This window comes from Scardinius erythrophthalmus (genome assembly GCF_964197995.2).
Source record: "Scardinius erythrophthalmus genome assembly, chromosome: 5".
In the NCBI taxonomy this organism is placed as follows: Eukaryota; Metazoa; Chordata; class Actinopteri; order Cypriniformes; family Leuciscidae; genus Scardinius; species Scardinius erythrophthalmus.
Window position 1 is genome coordinate 55,901,149 of NC_138225.1, and position 25,626 is coordinate 55,926,774.

Below are 25,626 nucleotides of genomic sequence, written 5' to 3' on the forward strand. Positions count from 1 at the left end.
TAGGCGCAGGTCCTCCATCTGATCTGGATCCGGCCCGGATCCGGCTGACTACATCATGCGTTGTGGTCGTGTCTAGGCGCAGGTCCTCCATCTGATCTGGATATGGCCCGGATCTGGCTGACTACATCATGCGTTGTGCTCGTGTCTAGGCGCAGGTCCACCATCTGATCTGGATCCGGCCCGGATCCGGCTGACTACATCATGCGTTGTGCTCGTGTCTAGGCGCAGGTCCTCCATCTGATCTGGATACGGCCCGGATCTGGCTGACTACATCATGCGTTGTGGTTGTGTCTAGGCGCAGGTCCTCCATCTGGTCTGGATATGGCCCGGATCTGGCTGACTACATCATGCGTTGTGCTCGTGTCTAGGCGCAGGTCCACCATCTGATCTGGATACGGCCCGGATCCGGCTGACTACATCATGTGTTGTGGTCGTGTCTAGGCGCAGGTCCTCCATCTGGTCTGGATATGGCCCGGATCTGGCTGACTACATCATGCGTTGTGGTCGTGTCTAGGCGCAGGTCCTCCATCTGATCTGGATACGGCCCGGATCTGGCTGACTACATCATGCGTTGTGGTCGTGTCTAGGCGCAGGTCCTCCATCTGATCTGGATACGGCCCGGATACGGCCCGGATCCGGCTGACTACATCATGCGTTGTGGTCGTGCCTAGGCGCAGGTCCTCCATCTGATCTGGATACGGCCCCGATCCGGCTGACTACATCATGCGTTGTGGTCGTGCCTAGGCGCAGGTCCTCCATCTGATCTGGATACGGCCTGGATCCGGCTGACTACATCATGCGTTGTGGTCGTGTCTAGGCGCAGGTCCACCATCTGATCTGGATACGGCCCGGATCCGGCTGACTACATCATGCGTTGTGCTCGTGTCTAGGCGCAGGTCCTCCATCTGATCTGGATATGGCCCGGATCAGGCTGACTACATCATGCGTTGTGGTCGTGTCTAGGCGCAGGTCCTCCATCTGATCTGGATACGGCCCGGATCTGGCTGACTACATCATGCGTTGTGCTCGTGTCTAGGCGCAGGTCCACCATCTGATCTGGATATGGCCCGGATCTGGCTGACTACATCATGCGTTGTGCTCGTGTCTAGGAGCAGGTCCTCCATCTGATCTGGATATGGCCCGGATCCGGCTGACTACATCATGCGTTGTGCTCGTGTCTAGGAGCAGGTCCTCCATCTGATCTGGATATGGCCCGGATCTGGCTGACTACATCATGCGTTGTGCTCGTGTCTAGGAGCAGGTCCTCCATCTGATCTGGATATGGCCCGGATCTGGCTGACTACATCATGCGTTGTGCTCGTGTCTAGGAGCAGGTCCTCCATCTGATCTGGATATGGCCCGGATCTGGCTGACAACATCATGCGTTGTGCTCGTGTCTAGGAGCAGGTCCTCCATCTGATCTGGATATGGCCCGGATCTGGCTGACTACATCATGCGTTGTGCTCGTGTCTAGGAGCAGGTCCTCCATCTGGTCTGGATATGGCCCGGATCTGGCTGACTACATCATGCGTTGTGCTCGTGTCTAGGAGCAGGTCCTCCATCTGATCTGGATATGGCCCGGATCTGGCTGACTACATCATGCGTTGTGCTCGTGTCTAGGCGCAGGTCCTCCATCTGATCTGGATACGGCCCGGATCTGGCTGACTACATCATGCGTTGTGGTCGTGTCTAGGCGCAGGTCCTCCATCTGATCTGGATACGGCCCGGATCTGGCTGACTACATCATGCGTTGTGGTCGTGTCTAGGCGCAGGTCCTCCATCTTATCTGGATACGGCCCGGATCTGGCTGACTACATCATGCGTTGTGCTCGTGTCTAGGCGCAGGTCCTCCATCTGATCTGGATACGGCCCGGATCTGGCTGACTACATCATGCGTTGTGCTCGTGTCTAGGCGCATGTCCTCCATCTGATCTGGATACGGCCCGGATCTGGCTGACTACATCATGCGTTGTGCTCGTGTCTAGGGGCTGGTCCTCCATCTGATCTGGATACGGCCCGGATTCGGCTGACTACATCATGCGTTGTGCTCGTGTCTAGGCGCAGGTCCTCCATCTGATCTTGATACGGCCCGGATCCGGCTGACTACATCATGCGTTGTGGTCGTGTCTAGGCGCAGGTCCTCCATCTGATCTGGATACGGCCCGGATCTGGCTGACTACATCATGCGTTGTGGTCGTGTCTAGGCGCAGGTCCTCCATCTTATCTGGATACGGCCCGGATCTGGCTGTCTACATCATGCGTTGTGCTCGTGTCTAGGCGCAGGTCCTCCATCTGATCTGGATACGGCCCGGATCTGGCTGACTACATCATGCGTTGTGCTCGTGTCTAGGCGCATGTCCTCCATCTGATCTGGATACGGCCCGGATCTGGCTGACTACATCATGCGTTGTGCTCGTGTCTAGGCGCAGGTCCACCATCTGATCTGAATACGGCCCGGATCTGGCTGACTACATCATGCGTTGTGCTCGTGTCTAGGGGCAGGTCCTCCATCTGATCTGGATACGGCCCGGATTCGGCTGACTACATCATGCGTTGTGCTCGTGTCTAGGCGCAGGTCCTCCATCTGATCTTGATACGGCCCGGATCCGGCTGACTACATCATGTGTTGTGGTCGTGTCTAGGCGCAGGTCCTCCATCTGATCTGGATATGGCCCGGATCTGGCTGACTACATCATGCGTTGTGGTCGTGTCTAGGCGCAGGTCCTCCATCTGATCTGGACATGGCCCGGATCTGGCTGACTACATCATGCGTTTTGCTCGTGTCTAGGCGCAGGTCCTCCATCTGATCTGGATATGGCCCGGATCTGGCTGACTACATCATGCGTTGTGCTCGTGTCTAGGTGCAGGTCCTCCATCTGATCTGGATATGGCCCGGATCTGGCTGACTACATCATGCGTTGTTGCTCGTGTCTAGGCGCAGGTCCTCCATCTGATCTGGATATGGCCCGGATCTGGCTGACTACATCATGCGTTGTGCTCGTGTCTAGTGTGTCTAGATCAGTCACTCACATCTGTCGTGTCTAGTGTGTCTGCTTCCCGGACAATGGTAGGAAGATTGTTCCAGAGTTTTGGTGCTACATAGGAAAAGGATCTACCGCCAGCAGCCGATTTTGATATTCTAGATATTATCAACTGGCCAGAATTTTGAGATCGCAATAGACGTGATGGATGGTATACAATGTTTGATAGGGAGCCAGTGCAGTGTTGACAGAACAGGGCTAATATGGTCATACTTCCTGGTTCTGGTAAGAACTCGAGCTGCTGCGTTTTGGACCATCTGTAGTTTGTTTAAGCATGCAGGGCAACCACCCAGTAGAGCATTACAATAATCTAGCCTTGAGCTCATGAACGCATGAACTAATTGTTCCGCATTTTTCATTGAGAGCATATGATGTAATTCAGATATATTTTTAAGATGGAAAAATGCGGTTTTACAGACAATAGACACGTGACTTTCAAATGAAAGATTGGAATCAAAGAGCACACCCAGGTTCCTAACCGACGACGAAGACTTAACAGAGCCATCAAGTGTTAGACAGTATTCTAGATTACGTGCAGACGTTTTTGGTCCAATATTTAGAAACTCTGTTTTTTTTCAGAAATAAGTAGTAGGAAATTACTAGTCACCCAAATTTTAAATCAGCTAAGCATTCCGTTAAATTTGTGAATTGGTGAGTTTTATCGGGGCGCAAAGAAATATAGAGCTGAGTATCATCCCCAGATAGCAGACCAACATTGAATCTACATTGAATCAATGTTAATGTATTAACCAAAAGATCATTGAATCAATGTTGAAATTTAACATTGATTTTTCATCAGGTTTGCACCCTGAAATAATGTTATTTCAACGATGAAAAATCAATCAATATGGTCATAAAATCAATATTATTTCAACCATAATTAAATCACTTATTTAACATTGAATAAACATAGAAACAATATAAAATCAATCTTGTTTTATGTACAGCAAGATTCTATGCTAGTTTATCATGCTTGTACTGTGCTTGAAATTTTAAATGACTCATTTCAGACAGAGACCATGTAGGGTTGCAATTAAATATGTTTTTAATCAAATTGTCATTCAAAGTAAACTGTCCTTCAGTTTACAAGTAGGGATGTCCCGATCTGATCCACGGCATCGGTATCGTGCCGATACTGGCCCAAAATGCTAGATCGGATATCGGAGGGGAGAAAAAAATTGATCCGATACCTATGATCGATACCCATTAGGGGTGTAACGGTACGTATTCGTACTGAACGTACGTTCGGTGCATGGATTTACACAGAGAATACACGGTATAAAAATAAATAAATCTCGCGTGCACATTAATTAATGTAATACGGAACTAACGTTAGGCTACTGTTAGATACGCGCATATGCGGGTTCTTTAGGGACACCTAATCTGTAGCCCGCCTTAGCTCTGAACGTGCGTCTATTTCGCTTCAAACGCTCACTCTTTCATTATACGCGCGCAGCGCGTCCTATTCGCTTTGGACGCGCGAATGGATTCAAACTGTTCAAGCATCGAACTAGACGCGATAGACGTCAATTTGACGCTCTATTCGCGTTTTGGTGTGAACGCAGCAAAATGAACAGGCTGCGATGTCAAGATTGCAATGCTGGAATGTGTGTGTGTCAGAGAGAGAGAGGCACGGGCGCGATCGAACAGTGGAAACATAAAAACATACTCCGTCATTTTCATACAGGACATCATTAAAACTGCAAAAAGTGTTTAGCCTACTTATATTTGTGTAAAACACAACATTGTGCTTTTGTCAAACTGTAAACTCTTGTCAAACTGTAACTGTCACCCAACCAAAATCACACACACACACACACACACACACACACACACACACACACACACACACACAGTTTAAAAGCAAAAATTATCTCATCTTTTGGACATTCATCATTGCATTGGTTTTCATTTCTTGTCCTAAATTAGAGCACTAATCTGTTTATTTTTAAGTTACACATTCTACATTGAATGAAAAAGAAAATCAAATGTGTTTTTAAAAGTAGTATTATTTTATACAGAAATAAATTATTTATAATTCAGATGAGAATAAAGATAAAGTTAATTAAAATTTTAAGGAAACAAATATATTGATCTGAAATATAGCAAATTAATTTAAATTCATTCAGGTTGCCAAACATATCTCGAGGTCTTTTGAATAAAGGCTGGCAGTCTTTCATTATCAACTGTTGTTGTGGACTATATACTGGAGAAGTATTTATTCTCCATTTGAGTGAGATGTTTTTATGTGGCAAATTGAGCAAAGTGCTTCCATTATATTTTATTATTATTAGTATTAGTTCAAGAATAAAATAAAAATATCGGATTGATATCGGTATCGGCAAATAGCCAAAGCTGCGGCATCGGTATCGGTATCGGAAGTGAAAAAGTGGTATCGGGACATCCCTATTTACAAGTAAATGTATTTATTTATGCCCCCAAAACTGAACAGGAAATATCACATTCAGAAAAAAAAATTGCATTTCGTGGTGACAAAGACAAAAACAGCGCAGTACTATGGTAAGAAGGAATGAAACATTACTCTGATAAATTTTTCAAATTCAATTTTATTTAGCACATTTAGAACAGACCAAAATGCTTTACAGAAGAACAACATGATTAAACGATATAGCATGCATTAAAAAATAAAACAAGATATGCATTTAAAAAAAAAAAAAGATATAACATGCATTATAAAATAAAACAAAAATAAGAGCAACATAGCTGAGTAAGCATAAAACAAAAGAACCAGAACAGAAATCAGAACTCAGATATAAATTAATAAAAAAATAAATAGCTTGCTATTATTTGAATACAAAAAATATATTACCCATTGTGCACGTCGTCTTCCATTTGCGTGCCCAGAGAACTCCCGCTTCTTTGCGCCTTTTTTAACTTCAGGGTTAGTTCGCCCTAGAATGAAAATGAACAATTTACCCACGGCGTTTGGTAAAAGACCAATTGAAATTCAATATATTAGTAGGGAAAATCCCGGCCGTTGGTTTGTGTTCATGTTACTAATAGGCCTACATTTAACATAGCAGTTAATTCCGACTCACCCAGGAAAAGCAAACAAGTTGTAAGAAATATAGATAAATAAAATTGATAAATGAAAGATTAGAGATTTAAGATTAACTTACCTCTAAAAATCACTTTGTCGTTGCCCGAATGCTTCGTCTGTCTGTCTGTTTCGCGCTTGAAATCTGTTGACCGTTATGCAGCGCTTTGATCTGATTGGTTGGCAACCAATGTTAGGATTGTCTCTAGGCAACCAGTGGAGAAATTTAAGCTGACCAAAATTAAAAATCAACATTGATTCAATGTTTGTCTTTTCAACACTGAAAAACATTGAATTATCAACATTGATTCAATATTATTTTAACATTGAATTTTCAATATTGATCCAATATTATTTTAGCATTGATTTTTCAACATTGATCAATATTATTTAGCATTGAATTTTCAACCACAACCAAAATGATGATTCTGATGGAATTTCAACATTTAATCAATGTCACCTTGCTATCTGGGTCAGCATAACAGTGAAAACTAATGCCATGCTTCCTAATGATATCTCCTAAGGGTAGCATGTACAGAGTGAACACCAGCGGTCCTAGTACTGAGCCTTGTGGTACGCCATACTGAACTTGTTATTGATATGACATTTCTTCGTTTACTACTACAAACTGATAACGAATAGGATGGGTAGTGATCAGATGGGATGGGTAGTGATCAGATAGGATGGGTAGTGAAGAGATGGGATGGGTAGTGAAGAGATGGGATGGGTAGTGAAGAGATGGGATGGGTCCAGGTATGGGGACGAGGTCCGGCGGTCGCACGCTCTTCTCTCTCTCTCTTCGGTCTGAGGCACGAGGGCCAGCAGCTTCGGCATAGCAACTTGTCCTTTAGGCCACGACAACTGAGGGGAAAAGCGGCCCAGCATCCTAGCCTGTCAGTGGTGTCACGCATGATTCTCCATTCTGGACCGCGTGTCTGGCGACTCAGCTTTTAACAGCGGCGGTGATGAGGCTTCATATTCTTCAGGTGTGCCTTTTCACACGCCACCAATTCTCCTTTGCAGCCCCTCTCCAATCACAATGGCCAAAAGAGTCCAGTGAGTGTCTTTACCTGCGCTAACCGCATCGATTACTGCTGTGAACCGATCGGTCCCAGTCTCAGAGTCATTTGTTAATAGTTCATTTTGTCAACTGGTTCATTGAAAAGAATCAGCACAAAAAAATCCTTCATTCACAAGTTGTACATCTTTAATTAATTTTCAAAGAAGGACGTACGCATACTTAAAAAATGTACTTAACTCATTTTCTGCCACTTTGAAAAAAAGTTGTCAGCATTTTCAAAGTTTCAGGCCCCAGAATATTTTGCTGAATGAATATCTGAACATGCAATATATAGAAAGAAAGAAAGAACAGCCCTTCTGCTTTAAACACACACAAAAAACAGTTTTATTCTAGCTTTATGTATTCTCTTTTTATCAACTCGTGAAGGTGGGTACATTTCATTAAAAAAAAAGCATACATTTGAGCAAAAAGCTGAGAAATTCAGAGGGCCGGCAATCATTCAGTATAGTCTGAAGTTTAATGCAGACTATCAGGGCCAGCCTTCATGCAAAATAGAAATACTTGTGTGAATTTGTAACTCTTACGGATAAGATTATTACCATGAAATTAAAGTTTTGCGCTAAGGAAACATATCACATATTAAACAGCACGTACGCATATGCCTGAGTGCCTGACAGGGAAGCCATGTTAAACATCACGCTAAACTGCAGTGGTTCTCAACCTTTTTTGAGCCAGCGGCCCCTATCCATTATCCAGGTCCCTTCTATTATGAGTGTGCTTGCCGTGCGCCTACATTTGAAATAATTCATTTACCGAATTCAAAATATGAATTTGCCTGTGCATAAAACGCAATATGTGAACGGCCCCTGACTAGTTTGAGTCGGCACTCTGAGTAGACATTTAAAATTGTTGTGCAATTCTTGTTTTATGTTAAATGTTTGATTATTCATGTTAAATGTAAACAATTTAAATAAAATAGAACAATAAATTAATAAATAGTAAATTAAATATTCAAAATACTATATTAAAAATAAATAGATATATGATACTGTTTATTCACATGTTTAAAACAGTTCAATAAAGCCAACATGTCAAAACATTTTGGCAGGTTTTTTTTTCTTTATCCATTTGAAAATCTTGTTAAAGGGATACTTCACCTCTGGGAAGATGAATGTGTATTTAAAATAGGTCATTTAAGTAGAAGAAATGTGGAGAAATTTTTGAATTTGGAGCTTTCTAGACAGAGAAAAGCCAGAAAATGTATTTTTGGCTTATGTGGATGAAAGACAACAACTCCCAGAATGCACTTGCTTCGCTGCCTTAGGAGGCCACGCCTACCGGTTAGAGAGCACAGTTGAAAACAACAAGGCTAGCCTAAGTAAGTGATGAGTTTGCCAGGGATTTAGAGACCCAAAATGTCCGGGATCCGGCTTTTGCGTTCTACAGTCGCCATTCATCATGTTTACTGTGGCGAGCAGGACGAGGCTGACGGCTGCGGGAGAACGGCGCGAGGCCGGTGGCTTCATACTGAGACGCGCCGGGTCTCGCATCTCTCACGGAGGAGCGGGAATTTTCTTAGCAATGTTAAAACGCACATCAACCGATCACTTGTTTAGCGTTCATGTAAACACTACAGTCAGATTCACCGATCGGAATTAATTCAGTTAACGTTAGATTGAAACGAGAGGTGTGCATGGAAACAATGAATGGCGACCGCAGAACGCAAAAGCCGAATCCCGGACATTTTTAACAGTCTCGCCCGGCGGACAAGTCCGGGAAAAGGAAGATGGTAACCCCTACTTACTCAGCTTTCTCCTATTATTCAGCTTTCTCCACAGAACAAGAGCCTGTTAGCTTAGCTTCCAAAGAAAGACGGCTGATACTGTGTACATTCTGTGAGTGAGATCCCACCCTCTATGGGCGGGCTGAAAACATGCGGAACAACGCCATCTACTGGCTGTAGTCTTTAGACTCTGGACAGAAAATCCTCCGATGACGCAAAATGACGATTTTTGCGTCATCGGAGGATTTTTTCCAGACAAAAAATACATAAATCTCTTGTCTCAGGGGGATATGAGGGGGGAAAGCATGGTAATTCGAAAATACTACAGGTTTTCTACTAATACAAAGCTTAATGCTAAATCCTGAAGTAACCCTTTAAAATATGCTATTTTAAACTCGCAACAAATGAACTTCCGACTCTCTCCCATGCCACTCAAAGTAGATATAAGATGGGCTGTCATCGGCTCGTTTTAAAATCTTCCCGGTCGACTGACATTTGTAAAGACATCTGCTCTAACATAACTTTTGTTTACTTTACAATAAGTAAATCCACTTTACCAGCTAATTACTCCTCGACGGCGATGCCATAGAGGTAAACAGAGCGACCGCAAAAACGGAAGTTCAAAGACAATATCCTAAAGATGGCTGCGCGCTTGTTTCTCTGGCGCATAAGATCTATACGGTCATTAAAGCGGTAATGTTTGCACTTAGGTTTTATTACGCATTTAGGAGAGTATTGCAAGAAGCTTCTTACATTTAACCTTACTTTCGGAAAAAAAAAATACAATCATGATTTTTCATGAAGAATTATATTAGAATTGTAGGCCTAAAATACATTGGTATCAGCTTGTTTTCATCAGTGATGTAATTAATGCAATTACAATTAATTTGGGTTGTCAAGATTAATTTGTTTATAATCTTCTAACAAGAATAAACACATATGAACAATTAATTTATTATTGCATTATTAATTATTTTTAACTATCTTGAAACTATCCAAGCAGCGTTTCGCGCTCAGATGTGACGGCATAATTAATAAATTACCAAAATGTGATTACAGAATATATTTAAATTATCTATCAAATTGTCATTTTCTCCTTACAGTCTTGCGAGTTAACAATGCCTGAGCAGTAAATGACTTGGTGAACAAAGAAAACATTTTGGCATTAAGCACTGGCATTAGTTAAAAGCCTAAAAATGTAAAAGTTTTACCTTATAAATATAATTTAGTTTAGTTCATTTTAAAATTCATCGCCGGATTGAATGGGAACATGTTTTATTGAAAATATATAAGTGGGTCTCAAGTCAATACTGTTTTTAATGGCTTGTAAACTTTCCATTCCTCTGCTGCATGAGTCAGCGCTGGATTCTAGCCACACCGGATTGTTTTTGAGCATGTGAATGCTGATTCTTGTCAGTGCTTGAGCACTGGTCTATGACTGGAAAAATAATAGTCGTTGCAAAAGAAACAATACATAGCTTACATGTCGCATTAAACTGGCAGATTTAAGAATGTTGTAGGCAATTATTTTGCAAGTAATTACATGTTTAATCTGGTCTTGCCTGGATCTTTGGTGTAAGCTAGTGAACGCCCCCCATGAACACCTGAACGCCCCTGTCATGTAGCGTGTTCTCGAGGGGCCTGGGACAAGTTTGGGAAGGCTCAGTACAATGGAGTGGTTTTCAAAATACCAGTTGTGGTTTATTTTAGAAGCTACATTTCACAAGGTGCAGTCCACATAAAGTACAAAGAAAAAAAGAACAAAAGTAAACTTAATGCAACATATACCAGTACAAAAGTACTATACAAAAGAAAAAATGCTGTGAGCAGCAAAACTGGCCCTAAAAAAGGCCTAGTGGCACAATCCACACAAATACCAGCATGTCTCACCTCAGACATGTTCAAGCGTTTGCACAGTATACACTGGGTGCAACATTCCTCCTCAAACACGCTCAGACAGTGGTTTAAATATACAAGTTTCCCGCCAAACACTAGTGCGTTGAACCATTGTCGCGGGGTGGAGCCGTTCCCCGTAACACTTATCACTGGATTCCACAGCAAAACTTTGGCACCTAAATAATATAACTAATGTTCAAGAATTTCTGACATGCAATAATCATAATGTAAACATGCATAACATACAACCACAAACTCAAACATCTAACACCTCATAGCACTCATGTCTCTCTCCATCTTGAAAAATGGTATGTTCTGGTTATGCGCACTACCAGAGCCCACCTCAAAACACTGGCTCAGACAGGTGAGATCTAACATGTGCTATAATATGCAAACTTGCACAATAAAGAAATAATTTAAAACAAACAATGGCTCTCTATTATCAGTCAAACCATGAACACATTGAACACTTGATGTTGGTATTGTCCATCCACATATACATTGCCAACATACAATACATAATTAACTATTCCTGCAATCAGCACACCAAGTAAATTCAAAATAGCACTAGGCTTGAACTCCAGTGATGATGTCATTGACTTGGTTCATCATCACAACCCCCCCCCCCCCTTCAAAAATGTTGCTTCCAACGCCCCCGTTGAGAACCACTACGCTAAAGCCTCGTGCACACCCGACGATTATCGTGCGTGCTTATCGCCAACGTTTTTCGACGCGTCTTTGTGTTCATACCCAATCGATTTTCACTGGCAATGCGCCGAGTGAACGTGCAAATTCACTCCCTGACAGTAGATGGCGCTTATTACTCACCATCCAATCCTATTTGATCTGCAATTCCTCTCCATAACATCTCCCTCTTGTCAAGATTTTTGTAGTCGCTGTGGCGTTTGTCATACAGTTCTTTGTGTTCAGACACCAAAGAGACCAGCAGCTCTACATTCATTTTGCCTCGTTGCATCTTCTTCTTCATCTACTTCCTCTTCGTCGTCTTCTTCTATCAATGTGTCGGCAAGACCGTTTTGTGCTTGAGCGCCACCAGGTACTGTAACTTCAGCAGCTCCAGGCACGTGAACAAAAGCGCCAATCTCATTGGTCGGCCAGTTTTGAATGCGGCACGTCAAACCAAAAAAAAACAATCCGTTGTTTTTTTTTTTTTTTTAATACGCTTTTACGCCTAGCGTTTTGAGCGTTGGTGTGCTCACTCACATTGGCACCCTTTGTTTAGTCACAAGGCGTTAAACTCCGGCGATAAGCATGTGATAATCGTCCCGGTGTGCACGAGGGTTAGCATCACGCACCAACAGCTCACTCTGTTTCCTCCACTGTTGTAGATGCATTTTGTCCACAGAAATGCTGTAATTTGACGCGGCGGACAGAAGTTTTCCGTGCGTGGTGGACAGAAGCGACTAATCGGAAATGACATTCGTTGTAGATGATTTTCATTATCGATTGTTATCAATTTTATTTGATTAGTTGTTTTGTCCCTAATCACGATAACATTAAAAATGATCATGTATCGGCTAGAGATGCACTGATTACAATTTTCTAGGCCAATTCCGATTTTCCGATTTTTCATCGAGTTTGACCTGCCGATACCGATTTAATTTTTTCTAACCACTTTACAACACACACAGATATTTAATTTCTATCTTTTCTTTAATAGAACATTTTACATAGAACATAGATCATTTTTTGAACAGATAATCGCTACTTTATACATTTGTTTACACTTTGAAGGGTTAAAATTTAAGAATCTTTTTCAGATATGCTTCCTTACATAACATCACAGTGAAGAATACTGATTTGAGCTTTTAAGGTTAAGATCTCAGCAAAGTTGCAATTCCTGTTTTCTTTAATGGCTCTTCGAGCCCCAGTTTCACTCAGACTGATGGGATTAGCACACGAATGATTCACTGAGAATCTCACCTTTTGTTACCTTAACCTGTATACTCATTTACATGCTTTGTTTGAATTTGTCTCCACTCCCAAAAGTCCCTCCTCCTAAAATGCCTATAAGATAACATGTAAAGTTATGTTAGATCAGATCATGTTGGAAGTTTCTACAGCCGCGTACAGAGGAGTTCTCAATAAAGAATAACTTCAGTTGAACGCGATCCCGACTGTCTCACTGGTCTCTGCTTCGATCAAAGAAAACTTTACAACAACTTGAACATTTTTACATTTTAATATAGACTAAATCATGCCTTAGAGCAGTGGTTCTCAACTCCAGTCCTCGGGACCCACTGCACATTTTGTATGTCTCCCTTATTTAACACACCTGACCCTGATCATCAGCTCGTCAGGAGAGACTCCATGACCTGAACTGAGTGTCAGATAAGAGAGAGAGCAGCGGGTCCCGAGGACTGGAGTTGAGAACCACTGCCTTAGAGGTTCTGATTCTTTATTTTTGTTCTTTATAGTTATTTTGCACTTTAGTCTGTTTAATAATTTAGACGTTTGTTTACTTTTATGGATTGAATTTGAATGTTCATATTTCTTATTATAATAAAAAAGTAATAGGACAACTCTTGTTTTGAAACTTAATTCAATGCCGTGATGAAAGCTTCAGCAGTTTTGGTGATGTATGTTTCCACGAGCGGCAGGTGAACAATAAACACAGCTGTGGCTTCTTCACACTAGTACACAACATCACTGATTATAATGGGTTCTTCTGTGTGAAGTGAAAGGGTTCTGGGTCGCCAGTTGCATGTTGTCCGGAACTAGACATGGTCGTGTTTACTCCTCGGAGTTACAAATTAATTTCGATAACGGGACCCTTCTCATTTAAATATCGTGGACTCTGGATTGACCCGGAACTTTCATTTAAACCACGTATTGACTTTATTACTAAAAGATCATATGGCTGTCTAAACTCACTGTACCGTTCTATTAATTGTTTCATTCTTCCTGTCAGAAAAATAATAATTTCTCAGATGATACTGCCTATTATTGATTATGCTGACATTGTTTATCAGAATAACATTGACACCAATCTAATGCCCCTTAATGTTGTAGTTAACTCGCTTTGTAGATTTGTTTTGAGGTGTCCTTATAGAACTCATCACTGTTTAATGTATGAATCACTTAACTGGTTATCAAGAAGGCAATTCCACTGGGTTCAGTTTATCTTCAAATGTGTTTATTTTAACTGTCCCTCCTATTTAAAACAGTTTCTAACTCCATGCAGATCTTCATATCCACTCAGACACATGCAATACCCCTTTTTCTTTGTACCCAGAATTTATAAAGAATTTGGACGTAGAACGTTTCAATATAAAGCGCCATGGGACTGGAATAATCTTTCCTTGAGATCTATAACTTTTCACTTTTTCAGATCATCCCTAGCTCTATATGTTAAAACAACTTGTTTATGCATTTAACTTTTAAGTTAACCTCAATCCTTTGTTCATTTGTTTATCTGTTAAAATGTCATAGTTTCTCATTTATTTATTTAACTTTGAGTAAAAAAAAAACTTAGGTTAGTGTGATGGGTCGGTGTGAGTTGGTGAGAGAATCTGTGTATGAATGAATGTGTAGGTGTATCTGTAATGTTGTTATTTATTATTTTTGCTTATGATTTGTCTTTTGTATTCTGTATTTGTGTTTATAGGACCCTCTTGAAAATGAGATGTTGCATCTCAAGAGGCTATCCTTTAATTAATAAATTCAAAATCAAAATTCAGTAGCAAACAATGGAGCGCGCTCTGCTGGACAAACTACGTAATTACACAATTAACAAGCATTATATCTGCGTCATATACGCCGATAAAGATATATCTGTGACAGGCTCATATCGGCTGATAAATCGGTCGGGCTCTAATTATAGTGTTCTTTATGTGCACATACGGTATCTTTCATTTCTTCAGGTCTTAGAAAGTCTAACATTAGATTTTAAAGCATGTGCATCAGCCCTGGTCTTCAGGAGCAGGTTTTTAAGGGAGTTTAACGGTGTGTTTCTGTCAGCTGAAGCAGATGAAGGAGCTGGAGCAGGAGAAGGACTCTCTGCTGGCCGGCCTGGATGTGTTGGAGCGAGCCAGAGAATGGTACCAGACCCAGATCCACAACATCACTGAGACCCAGAGACTCGTGGGCCAGAGACGCCACTCCACTGTACGTTTCCCATCACTGGTTTAACACGCCGTCATTACTGTGCTCAAGACATCTCATTCATAACCACTGTCTTCCAATGGGAGGATTTATTTATTGATCGTTTCTAGCAGTCTGAGAGTCTCAGTATTTCTGAACACAAAATCAACCAGAGCTCTGACAAAAATGCTGTCATTTTTTATGATATTTAATTGTAGTCTAGTTGTGGGTTTTAAAAACTTTCCTAGTAACTCAAAAAGTATTCTATCAGAATTGATCATATTTCAGAGTGTGGAGTGCAACGAACGACGGCATAACAGTGGAGGTTTGCATTGAAGTTTTCATTCAGATCAGCCGAGTTTAGCTTCAGTCCAGTGAGAACTACAGGCGTGTGTGTCAGAACTAAACTGAGTTTGAAGATAATAAAAAAACTTTGTGAAGGAAAAATTCTAAATGCTAATTTGATTTCAGTGTTTGACGTAAATGAACGTTGAATGTGTATTTCTGTGGTTAATAAAGATGCCCCAGAAAACCAATTCCAGGTGTCAAATACTGACCTCATTAATCTAAAAACTCATTTCTGACACCATATTGTGTTTCTTCAGGAGTTTTTGGCTGAATCTTGTCAAAGTCGAATGGATGTTCTTCTGCCAAAACTGCAGGAAATCACACGCTGCCTCAGTGATTTAATTTCTGTTTCTGGGAAGGTTCGTATAAACCTAGTTATTTATATTATATTATTAATTAGAATTAAACCTTAATTATATATATTATATATAGATATTATTGTGGTGGAAATGTGAAGGTGATTGACAATAATCAAGTGATGTTACTTTAGTTTCCTGATAATTATTCTACAGCTGAATCAGTATCTGCGGTGTGTGTGTGTGTGTGTGTGTGTGTGTGTGTGTGTGTGTGTTTGCTGTTCTCAGACGGTCTCGTCCTCAGACTCGCTGTCGGCCGGCGTCTCGTCCAGCACTGCTCCTCCTCAGGCCATACACACACTGAAGGAGCACAACCGCCTGCTCACACAGGTCAGAGGTCACACACACCCGGACCACACATATCACTCCTAACACCCGATCAGATCCGTGAGCTCGGATAAGAGACAGTTTCCTGTTTCATTCAGAAATGAGTCACAAAAAAAGCATATGATGTTTTTTAGATATATTTTTAAGATGGAAGAATGCGGTTTTACAGATACTAGACATGTGACTTTCAAACGAAAGATTGGTATCAAAGAGCACACCCATACACACACACACACACACACACACACACACACACCCAGGTTCCTAACCAACGACGAAGACTTGACAGAGCAGCCATCAAGTGTTAGATTGTTTTTTCAGAAATAAGTAGTAGGAAATTACTAGTCACCCAAATTTTATATCAGCTGTGCGTTCCGTTAATTTTGTGAATTGGTGAGTTTTATCGGGGCGCAAAGAGATATAGAGCTGAGTATCATCAGCATAACAGTGAAAGCTAATGCCATGCTTCCTAATGATATCTCCTAAGGGTAGCATGAGTGAACAGCAGCGGTCCTAGTACTGAGCCTTGTGGTACGCCATACTGAACTTCGTTTACTGCTACAAACTGATAATGGCCAGATAAGTGTGATATATGAACCATGCCAATGCCAAAGTTTTAAAATGACAGATTTGCTCTGATAATCTTTTTGAGTTCAACCTACATGCTATAGTGCGTTAATGTTCGGTACTGTCGATACTTGCGGTACTGTAGACTGTAGAAAAACAGGTACCGTCAGGATTTTAAAATGTTTTAAAATGGATTTTAAAAGGTACCGAAGTATCGGTTCTCATGACAAATAAACCAGTATTTAAACTTGCCATCGAGCAGCATTTACTACGGTAAAACTGACAAAGTGGATCTCTGATCTCTGAACTGGTGATTGGAGGTGGGCTATTTGTATATTCATGTGTTTTTCACCTACAGGAAGTGACAGAGAAGAGCGAGCGCATCACTCAGTTGGAGCAGGAGAAATCTGCGCTGATCAAGCAGCTGTTTGAAGCTCGCGCTCGCAACACTCACGACAACAGCGCACTCGACTCCACCTTCATCTGACCATCACCATCATCACTCCAGAGACCAGCCCAACACCACTGTTCACTTCATCTGACCATCATCATCATCATCACTCCAGAGACCAGCCCAACACCACTGTTCACTTCATCTGACCATCATCATCATCATCACTCCAGAGACCAGCCCAACACCACTGTTCACTTCATCTGACCATCATCATCATCATCACTCCAGAGACCAGCCCAACACCACTGTTCACTTCATCTGACCATCATCATCATCATCACTCCAGAGACCAGCCCAACACCACTGTTCACTTCATCTGACCATCATCATCATCACTCCAGAGACCAGCCCAACACCACTGTTCACTTCATCTGACCATCATCATCATCATCACTCCAGAGACCAGCCCAACACCACTGTTCACTTCATCTGACCATCATCATCATCATCACTCCAGAGACCAGCCCAACACCACTGTTCACTTCATCTGACCATCATCATCATCATCACTCCAGAGACCAGCCCAACACCACTGTTCACTTCATCTGACCATCATCATCATCATCACTCCAGAGACCAGCCCAACACCACTGTTCACTTCATCTGACCATCACCATCATCACTCCAGAGACCAGCCCAACACCACTGTTCACTTCATCTGACCATCATCATCATCATCACTCCAGAGACCAGCCCAACACCACTGTTCACTTCATCTGACCATCATCATCATCATCACTCCAGAGACCAGCCCAACACCACTGTTCACTTCATCTGACCATCATCATCATCATCACTCCAGAGACCAGCCCAACACCACTGTTCACTTCATCTGACCATCATCATCATCATCACTCCAGAGACCAGCCCAACACCACTGTTCACTTTGAGCCCAATCACGCTTTCATCTGAGGCAGAGTTTACATGTCTTTCAGTGCAATTTGAACACAATAATACCAGAGAAGCAGCAGCCCAGTCTATATCAACCCCTTCAGCTGGAGCTTCTCGTTATCCTCACAGCTCCTCCATCTCAGCTGAGACTACATCTGCAAAATACAAGAAATGAGCAGAACAATAAACTGGATTCCAGCGCGGGACGGTCCGATGGCATGAACAAACACGTCGGTGCAGAGGCTGCTTCTAAAGTTCACTACACGTTTCTTCTGGACAGTCTGTGTGAATGGAGCAGTCGATCAGTGAGATCAACGGTTTGGTGTAGATCTTTCTTTAGTTAGATTTTTCAGTTGTGGTGCTTTGATTAGTGTGCTGTGTTTTCAGAAAAAGTTGCATTTGTAAAGTTCCTCTCCTTCATCCACACACATGCAGACGTCTTTGGCTGTTTTTGAGCATCTCACCATAAGCTTTGCTGTTAAAGATGGCATGGAAAGTTAAAAAGACTTCTGAAAGGTCGCAATGTAACAGAAGTAGCGGCAGATCTTTTCTTCTGTATTGTGCCTTACATCTGAATGAAACCGTTTATCGGAAAAGAAGAAATGTAGGGCGGGGCTTGGTTCTGTCCAGCAGTTGTTGATTGGATGGAGGCGGGTCTGAATGTAAGGGGTGGGGTTTAATTGCACTGAATGATTGGAGAGGTCCTGCACGCATCATCACCATAGAGAAGTCTGTCCTTTCACCGGACGTTATATTTAGATTTTTTTAAAGAACCGCTTTTTTCTGTTCCAGTCCAGTGCTCTCTAGAAGAAACCACTTGATCAGGGTTCCTTAAAAAGGTGACTTTTCTCTCAAAGATATTTCTTTGAATGCGTTTGTGACTCGCTGTCTAATACCATAGAAAGATGTAGACTCTTCTATTAGTTTGCAGAACAGAAAGTCTTTATAATAATGGAAGTCATTCTGTTTAAACGCAGAAATGAGAAGCTTGTGGGTTTTTTTAAGCACTTGTATTAATTCTTTAGTTAAACATGAGTGATATTCACGCTAAAGTTGTTCTTTGAGGCGGGACTAATGAGTGAGAATGATTGGCTGTGGTAAAGGACAGCTCACTCTACAGATACGGTTTAATAATTACCTGGAATATTCTTTTATGCACAATTTCACTCGGTTCTGCTGGAGGGTTTGTAGTTTGATTCTTTGATTGCTCATGTGTGGAGATTAATTGAATCTGATTTTATGAATGACCACAGCAGTGACTTACATGAATCACTTACTTCAGAGGACTAAATGCTTCCAATCTATATTTACTATAGCCATATATTAGCACAACGTGGCATGAAAGTGCATTTCAGACCTGAATGATGAGAACATTACTAAAATACTTAGTAGTCAGTTTCAGCCCTGATGGAAGAAGGTCAAAATGAGAAAGGAAGGATGTTTGTGGATGTGATTGGACAACGAATATTTTATTGCGATCATCTAAAGATGGTGATGTTGGATAAGGAAAATGTTTGTGGGGTTTACAAAACTGGACGCTGTGAAGTTCATTTCAATCAAGTGAAGCATTCAAACGCAAATCCTGGTGTTGAAGCATTTATACCTGTGTGAAATAATGTATTTAATTTGACCTCACCTTTAGAAAGCACTGATGATCTGGCACATGCTTTTCAGTTATTGCATGGAATAAATCAGCTATTCAGTTTACAGAAGCTGAATGTGTTCATGAAGACGCAAAAAGAAAAGACAGACATACAGTAAGTAGCAGCTGAAGAGAGTTTTCACTTCCATCATTCTGTCTGAGTCTGAGCTGATAATGAAGAATCACTGGAAAGATCTCCGTCGTTCTCTGCGGTTCAGCGTCTGGAAAAATTATGGTTTAAGTGATCGTTAAGAGACATTACAGGAGACCAATCAATGAAGCTGAAGGACATTAATGTCATTAGAGGCTTTATATATATATATATATATACAGTATATATATGCTGCACATGTGATGTAATGAATATCATCATACCGTTGATCTCAACTCATTTCTTTTGCATATGTAATCCACAACAATCTTGATGCTTTTCCATTATTAAAGCAGGGTGTTCATTAGTGACGCGTGTTCTTGAGACTCTTCTGTGTCAGTCAACATCGCAGAGGTTTATTTCTTTATTTTTGCTTTTCTACAGAAGACTTGTAGGTTAGATTAGTGTATTTTGTAGTTTTTGGTTTAAAGTTATTTGCAAAAATAGCTTTATTTTGATAGTACTTTATTATTTTGTTCAGACTCTACTAGTTATTAGTAGCCATTCAGCCATTACAGTACCATAAATGACTATTTAAACATTAAAAATGACAAAATCTTTAGTTTACCATCTGTTGATAATCTACTAAAGATCAGTTGGTTGTCAACAAATATATAGTTTGCGATCAGTAGACTGTTAGCAGAGATTCTCAATACATCTTTTAGGACTATCTTATTAGAGTGAAAAACTGTTGATATCAGTAGAAAGTCTATAACCTCCCCTCCTTGAACTGCCACCTTAACGTGGTGGAGGGGTTTGAGTACCTGAATGACCCTAGGAGCTATGTTGTCTGGTGCTATATGGTAGGGCCTGGTAGGGTCTCCCAAGGCAAACAGGTTCTAGGTGACGGGTCAGACTAAGAGCGGTTCAAAAACCTTTTATGATGGCATTAAATCCAAGGATCGTGATGTCGCCCGGCATGGCGCAGCCGGGGTTCCACCCTGGAGCCAGGCCCGGGGTTGGGGCTCGTATGAGAGCGCCTGGTGGTCGGGCCTTCCCCCATGGGGTCCAGCCGGGCTCAGCCCGAAGGAGCGACGTGGGGCCGCCCTCCCGTGGACCCACCACCTGTAGGAGGAACCATAAGGGGCCGGAGCTTAGTGGATCGGGCGGCAGTCGAAGCCGCCCAGCTCAGCCGCCATGTGTTGGAGTTCACCCCGGTGAACGAGAGGGTCGCTTCCCTGCGCCTTCGGGTCGGGGATAGGTCTCTCACTGTCGTGTGCGCCTATGGGACTAACTGTAGTGTAGACTACCCGGCCTTCTTGGGGTCTCTGGGAGGGGTGCTGGAAAGTGCTCCGACTGGGGACTCTGTCGTTTTACTGGGGGACTTCAAGGCCCACGTGGGCAGCGACAGTGACACCTGGATGGGCGTGATTGGGAGGAACGGTCCCCCCGGATCTGAACCCGAGCGGTGTTCAGTTATTGGACTTCTGTGCTAGTTACGGCTTGTCCATAACGAACACCATGTCCAAGCAAAAGAGTGTCCTTCAGTGCACATGGCATCAGGACACCCTAGGCCAGAGGTCGATGATTGAATTTGTGGTTGTTTCATCTGACCTCCGGCCGTATGTCTTGGACACTCGGGTGAAGAGAGGGGCGGAGCTGTCAACTGATCACCACCTGGTGGTGAGTTGGATCCGATGGCGGGGGACGAAGCTGGACAGACTCGGAAGACCCAAACGTACTGTGAGGGTCTGTTGGGAACGTTTGGCCGAATCCCCTGTCAGAGAGATCTTCAACTTCCACCTCCAGCAGAGCTTCGACTAGATCCCGAGGGAGTCTGGAGATATTGAGTCCGAGTGGACCATGTTCTCCACCTCCAGGTGGCCGTAAGGTCTCCGGTGCCTGTCGAGGCAGCAATCCCCGAACCCGGTGGTGGACACCGGAAGTAAGGGATGCCGTCAAGTTGAGGAAGGAGTCCTATCGGGCCTGGCTGGCTTGTGGGACTCCTGAGCCAGCTGACGGGTACCGGCAGGCCAAGCGGACTGCAGCCCGGGTGGTTGTGGAGGCAAAAAATCAGGCTTGGGAGGAGTTCGGTGAGGCCATGGAGAAGGACTATCGGTCAGCCTTGAAGAGATTCTGGCAAACCGTCCGGCGCCTCAGGAGGGGGAAGCAGTGCCCTACCAACGCTGTCTAAAGTGGAGGTGGGCAGCTGTTGACCTCAACTGGGGATGTCATCGGACGGTGGAAGGAATACTTCGAGGATCTCCTTAATCCCAGCGACACGTCTTCCATTGAGGAAGCAGAGGCTGAGGGCTCGGAGGCGGACTCGTCCATCACCCAAGCTGAAGTCAGCGAGGTAGTCAAGAAGTTCCTCGGTGGCAAGGCACCGGGGGTGGATGAGATCCGCCCTGAGTACCAGAGGGTGTGTTCCAACTATAGGGGGATCACACCTCTCAGCCTCCCCGGGAAAGTCTATGCCAGGGTACTGGAGAGGAGAATACGGCCGATAGTAGAACCTCGGATCCAGGAGGAACAGTGTGGTTTTCGTCCCGGTCGTGGAACACTGGACCAGTTCTATACCCTCTCCAGGGTGGAGGGTTCATGGGCGTTTGCCCAACCAGTCCACATGTGCTTTGTGGATTTGGAGAAGGCATTCAACTGTGTCCCTCGTGGCATCTTGCGGAGGGTGCTCTGGGAGTATGGGGTCCGGGGCCCTTTGCTAAGGGCTGTCCGGTCCCTGTACGACCGGAGCAGGAGCTTGTTTGCATTGCCGGCAGTAAGTCAGACTTGTTCCCGGTGCATGTTGGACTCCGGCAGGGCTGCCCTTTGTCGCCGGTTCTGTTCATAATTTTTATGGACAGAATTTCTAGGCACAGCCAGGGGCCGGAGGGGGTCAGGTTTGGGGACCACACGATTTCATCTCTGCTCTTTGCGGATGATGTTGTCGTGCTGGCCCCATCAGACCAGGGGCCTCATGTATAAAACTTTGCGTAGATTTCATCCTTAAAGTGTGCGTACGCACATAAGGCAGAATTTGCGTACGCACAAAAGTTTTCAGATTTATAAAACCGTACGTACGCCAGAACCTGCGCAAGGTTCACTTTATAAATCACAATTATCTGAATATTGTGCGCAGGTGCACGTGCTTATAGCTTACCCCAATCTCCTCCCGAAATAACCATATTTGGAGGTTAAGACCGCCTATTTTGAATATGTATGATCTCCCTGCATATTAATACGACCGATAATTGTCAATGATCTGTTTGGCTAAAAATGGAAGAACAGAAACGAAAAGCAAAAAAAATAAACTTCAAATAAAAGAAAGATATTAGAATGGGAGCAAGTAACAGAAGCAGTCAATGCTGTTACCTCGGTGCCTCGCACAGTCCAAGAGACAAAAAAAAAATGGTCTGACTTAAAAGTAGTCGTAAAAAAAAGAATATGTGCACACAGGCGCAGTGTCGTAACAACTGGTGGTGGTCAAGGAATCACTGACCTCTCAGCCTTTGATGCAAGGGTGGGTGCGATTATAGGGGAAACAGGATTAAGTGGAGTTCTTCCAGAATTCCAAGGTGATACGGATGTGATTTGTGGTGACGATGGTAAGTAATTGATTTATCTACACATTATATAAGTTTTTGTCTGTTTAAAATTCTGCTTTTTTATTGTGTATAATTTAAATCAACCAATTCAAATTCCGTGGAAGTGGAAAGTCCTAAAATATCCAAGTGACAAATCTAGCAATAGATGCAGCTGCCCTTAAGATATACGTTTATTAAAATAGTCGATTTTCCTGTTTATTCATATGCTAAAAATGTAACTTAAAAAGACAAAAGCAAGTCATCAAGTGCACATTTTATTTCACACATTTACAGATATGCAATACAACCTTTATTTAATTAAACGTTTTTTAATGATTAAAGGAACAGTTAATCCTGGAATGCCTTCAAGCCCGGTGAGTGGTCCAAGTGGGGTAGACAAGGGATGTAGGCTTAGATCCTACGTGCCACCGCCACTGCCATCCTGTGTGCCTCCACCTCCACCACCAGCACTAAACTAAAAATAATCACCTAAATACTTCATACATAACTAAATACAGAAGTACTCGGTCACGTGTTAACTCTGCCAACACACAACCCCAGGTAGGTGTATCTGATTCTGATAACATCATAAGCCAATCAAATGAAAGTGTGCCAAATCTACATTTTTGGGTTGTATTGTCGGACAAACTGCTTTAGTCAGCTCGATCCGCCAGCTCTATGGATTCACTGGAGAGAAAAGTCCCTTTTTTTTGTAAAGTTTATGTTGGAGAAACCAAGAAATCGTCTTTAAAATTAATAAAATGGTTGCAAATGATTGGCTTGTTGAAATGTAAAATTAAGTGCAAGAAATGCGGGCATAAAATGAACATGGTTGCCTCCCCATCCAAGGACTATTACTTCTAGTAAGAATAAATGCTTTGTTTTTATGATTTAATATAATAAAAAAACTTGTATATCTTAAATTATATGAAAAGTGTTAGTTATTATTTAAAGAGGTGTTTTGGGGAAGTAAAAGCAGGAATCGCGATATGACAATGTATTTAATAAACTTCAAAAGGCTATATTATTTAAAAAAATATGAACGCTAACTTACACGTTTCAAAATAAAAAATGATGGTCTAGTTGCGGGCTCTAGTGTGTGCTGTTTCAGAGCAGTTGGCAATGAATACACACCTACGTCAAGTGATCCACTGTTAATGAATTATGATTTATACTTATGGTGTTTATATTTCAATTTTGTTTTTATATTTTATTTATCTATTTGTATCTATACTTATATATTTATATAAGCAGCTGGAAGTAGTAAAAACATATTTCAAAATAAAAGTGCTTATTTATTTCAGGTTTGTTTATAATAAATAAAAAAGTCACACATTAAGGATAAAAATTTGGTAACACTTTTAATGTCCTTGTTACACGTTACATGTATTTACTACAGTAATAACTATAAATTGGACATTATTACATGCAACTAACCCTCAACCAAACCCCAATCCTACCAAAACGTTATAGTACGTACATGTAGTTAATTATTATTACTTAGTACTTAAATGTATACTTACACTGTAACGGGGACGCATAAAGTGTAACCAAATAGTTTTTTTTCCCCCACATTATAATTGCTATTTTGGTGACATAATAAACTGTAACAAAATATATTGAATTTAATTCGATGTAGCTTCTCTCTGGGCTGCCCGTCACAGAAAATAAGAACATAATAATGTAAAATAACATAATTTAACACATTTAACAAATATATAGATTTTACTAGTATCAGCACACTAATTTGTTTGCTGTCTTTTTTTAAACACATTATTGTATTACATTTTTTTTTATATTGCTCAACATCTGTATCGACATATTGGTACTTTCAAATTTTATGCGATACCAATACTTAACATGATTTTTACACAAGCTTTTGTAAGGGTTAGTAGTATGAAGTATTACTTATCGCAGTATTAAAGGTGCATTGCGCAACATTTCATGTTAAAAATACCCGTTTTTCTAACCCATACATGCTTAAACAATTGCCTGATGGGCTGAATGAGCCCTTCTCTGATCACTGCGATTGCCTCTATAATCCTGTACAGTAAAATAAATAAGAGGGATTCGGGTCGGAATTTGAGACTTGGCGTGGCGTCATGCGCGTTCAGTTGCGCTCAGAGACTTGCGCAATGCACCTTTAATTATATTAGTATTAATTATAACTTATCGTGTGTGTGTGTGTGTTCCAAGACATAGGCCTATATTAAAATGCTTATCATACAATTTGATGTCCTGAAACTTCCAGGGAGTGTTGATGTAAAAAATGTGGATGGTTGAGAAGTGTCAGGACAATCACACTGCAGTCTGTTTAGGTAAGCAATGCAAACATATTACATAACTAGATTATTTGACATATTTCAATATCTGTATGGTGCATTTTGAGTCCACAGAGCACAGTTGCATTACAGCATGTTATCATAGTTCATGGTAGCATAATAAATATTCTGGTCACTCTAATAG

The 25,626-nt window shown here is 42.1% G+C and overlaps 1 protein-coding gene across 1 annotated transcript in view; it reads left to right on the plus strand.

Annotated features, from left to right (window-relative positions):
* LOC308691406 (suppressor APC domain-containing protein 2-like) overlaps nucleotides 1–19,948 on the plus strand; it is a 32,499-nt gene extending 12,551 nt beyond the window's left edge. Inside the window, exons 2-5 of the mRNA XM_081366543.1 lie at nucleotides 14,781–14,927; nucleotides 15,509–15,610; nucleotides 15,836–15,937; nucleotides 16,860–19,948. Of these exons, the coding sequence (XP_081222669.1) occupies nucleotides 14,781–14,927; nucleotides 15,509–15,610; nucleotides 15,836–15,937; nucleotides 16,860–16,988 (480 nt within the window). The 3' untranslated portion in view covers nucleotides 16,989–19,948. The remainder of the gene's footprint in view (nucleotides 1–14,780; nucleotides 14,928–15,508; nucleotides 15,611–15,835; nucleotides 15,938–16,859) is intronic.
* Nucleotides 19,949–25,626: the final 5,678 nt, after the last annotated feature.